This window comes from Ostrea edulis, chromosome 9 (genome assembly GCF_947568905.1).
Source record: "Ostrea edulis chromosome 9, xbOstEdul1.1, whole genome shotgun sequence".
NCBI lineage: Eukaryota > Metazoa > Mollusca > Bivalvia > Ostreida > Ostreidae > Ostrea > Ostrea edulis.
The window spans coordinates 17,939,806-17,942,225 of record NC_079172.1 but is presented as its reverse complement, the minus strand read 5'-3'; the positions used below and the strand labels follow the sequence as shown (position 1 = coordinate 17,942,225).

At 36.0% G+C, this 2,420-nt stretch overlaps 1 protein-coding gene across 1 annotated transcript; it reads right to left on the bottom strand.

The window, feature by feature from the left end:
• Positions 1-578: 578 nt before the first annotated feature.
• LOC125659854 (uncharacterized) lies at positions 579-2,184 on the bottom strand. The gene is made up of 4 exons (XM_048891647.2): positions 2,111-2,184; positions 1,369-1,453; positions 1,049-1,198; positions 579-861 (listed from the first exon to the last, which is right to left on the bottom strand). Exons 1-4 carry the CDS (start codon positions 2,129-2,131, stop codon positions 593-595), a joined length of 525 nt encoding a protein of 174 aa, XP_048747604.2. The 5' UTR covers positions 2,132-2,184; the 3' UTR covers positions 579-592.
• Positions 2,185-2,420: the final 236 nt, after the last annotated feature.

Here is a 2,420-nt window from a genome sequence, read left to right as displayed (position 1 = left end):
CATACATGTAATAAATATGTTTTTAAAGTAAATTTCAGTTTTATTTTGAGTTTGGAAATTTCCCGAAGATATCGGTCTGTGAATTTTCTTGTTTATATTTCCGCAGAAACGGAAAAGTTCACATAGTTATGAAATTATTACGGGGGAAAATATCTCCTGTCTGTAAATATTAAATATAAGTTGTCCTCAAGAAGTCCAAAACAATTAAATTAGTTATGTAATCAACGTGTTTCCAGTACTCAGTTTTATTTATACTTTGGAAGAATTTTATTTCGATGCTTTCGTTCTGCATGCGGAAGGCCCGGGGTTCGAATCCCGGCCGCGACAGACCTAAGTCGGGTGTGAATGTCACGGGTCCTCGGAGATTACCTTAAAACGGATGTCCCGTGTCACTGTAGGTGTGGCACGCTAAAGAACCCTCACTGTTCAATGGCTGTAAGCGCCGAGCATAGGCCTAAATTTGAAGCCCTTCACCGGTCTCTTTCATGTAAACGTTGACGATGATTTTGATAGAATTAATGTTTTATCAGTCTGTGGAGGTCCAGAACGAACCGTGCCACCAAACAAAAAACCAAAGAAAGAATTCAAACTTTTAATTGACCAAGGTAGTGTTACAATTTCCCAAGCACCATGATGGACACTGAGCTCCACTGCTACAAAGGACCTCAGAGAGTTTGTTAGCAAACCGGTGACAGTTGTTCCACAGGAAGAAGTATTTGCCATATTTACACGGGTAATTTTTAGCACACCCCATAATGCAGCTCAGATTTAGTTGACTGTAGCCTGCCGGCTTCCCCTCCATGCGGCCACTACACACGTGTCCATTCAGGCGACTGCTTGATATCTTAACTCTTGAATTACCTTTTAAATAGAAGATGGTGATTTAGAATAAGAATAAATAATAACGCTAAAACTGAAATCCTCGTTAGTATCAAAGCTGTGTCTCATATTCCAAAAGAGTCAAATCGTTGACATTTTTAAATGAAACTGCTTTTGTTAAAGTTTATATGTAATATATGAGAAGGAGAGTGTAAATGGGAATACTCACGGAGAAAATCGAAGTATTTGCCCCTGTAATACACAAATCTGTGAATATAGGACCAGATATTTCTTTTGGGAACGGATCGTTTGAATTTATCCCGCTGTGCCATCATGCAGTTCAAATCCGTAGTGCCAAAAAAGTAGGGAGAGGCGCCATCTATCGGTATATAATATGCAATAAATCCACGGAATATAGAATATGAACGCATCTTGTATAATCGTCGAAGTTCTTAACCGGGCAATTGTATATAAAAGAATAACGATGAACTCCACAGAAGTTATATGGGACTGAGTATATATTGGCAATGAAATGCTTTAAACGTTTACTTCTCGATGGGCATTGCGAATTCTTCCTCCAAAATCGCCAAGCATCTGATGCAAGGAAAAAATGACTCGTCAATGCTGCCAAAAACTACAAAGAATTGAATCAATTTAATATTTTTTTTCAAAATGTATATTTTTGGTGAGAATAGATTTTTTTTTACTGATCATCTGAATAGCATTGTCCGCCAGTCAGCTACGCGACTGCTCTTGTCCGAAACGTCCGCCTAAACTGCGAGGCCTAGGCTAGTCGTAAAGATGGATATTTTGTCATTCTCTAGCGAAAAGTCTACAGGGCGGGGATCGTCAAAATAACCAATCAATATCATGTTGGGAAAGATTGACCTTGACGTCACGGAAAAAAAAAAAAAAAAAAAAAAAAAAACCAACCCGAAATTTCCTTTTAACAGGATTTCGGCCATATCAGAATATAAGTATGCACGATATGATGTGGGCATGTTGTGTTATGCCAAAACGAGGACTTTTAATAATATCCTATCTTTGGACAAAGTCATGAGAAATTACATGGTACGTTTAAATTACCAAAGTTAATATTTCTTTTAATTTCAAATTTCTTATCATATCAATTATATTAGAAAAACCACATAATTAAAATTTTGAGGAATTCTAAAATAAGATTAAAGCATCTTGGAGAAAAATTTAGAGAATTTCGTCAGTAAGATTGAATCATCAAGATATACAAATATAATTTTAAACTAAATCATGTGATAAATTATTTAAAACTTACAAAAAGATGCAGCTTCATCATCAGGATCTCATCAGTAACGTGTGAAATCGAAAACAGGCCCCTTTATTCTAATTTTAACAAAACTACCCATTGTTTACAAATATTGAATGGGATGTGTCTTCAAATTCAGGATATTCTCTTCACAACCGTTTGAAGGCTACAGGATATTGTATAATATTGATCACAATACATTTATTTTCGTGACAAGCCCAGAGGTTGTTCGTGAATAAGTTCGTAAATAAACAAAATATTTGTCAAATACATGTACATGAAAAAGACGGGGGAAAATCCAGTCCCCTGTAGTAAGAAT

What these genes read in the sequence shown, in the direction of transcription:
- LOC125659854 (XM_048891647.2), bottom strand. Translation starts at nt 2,131, where the DNA reads ATGATGAAGCTGCATCTTTTT. An exon ending in TGATGAAGCTGCATCTTTTT is followed by an intron (nt 1,454 to 2,110) that starts GTAAGTTTTAAA and finishes AATTCTTTGTAG; the next exon opens with TTTTTGGCAGCATTGACGAG. An exon ending in CAAATACTTCGATTTTCTCC is followed by an intron (nt 862 to 1,048) that starts GTGAGTATTCCC and finishes TCTATTTAAAAG; the next exon opens with GTAATTCAAGAGTTAAGATA.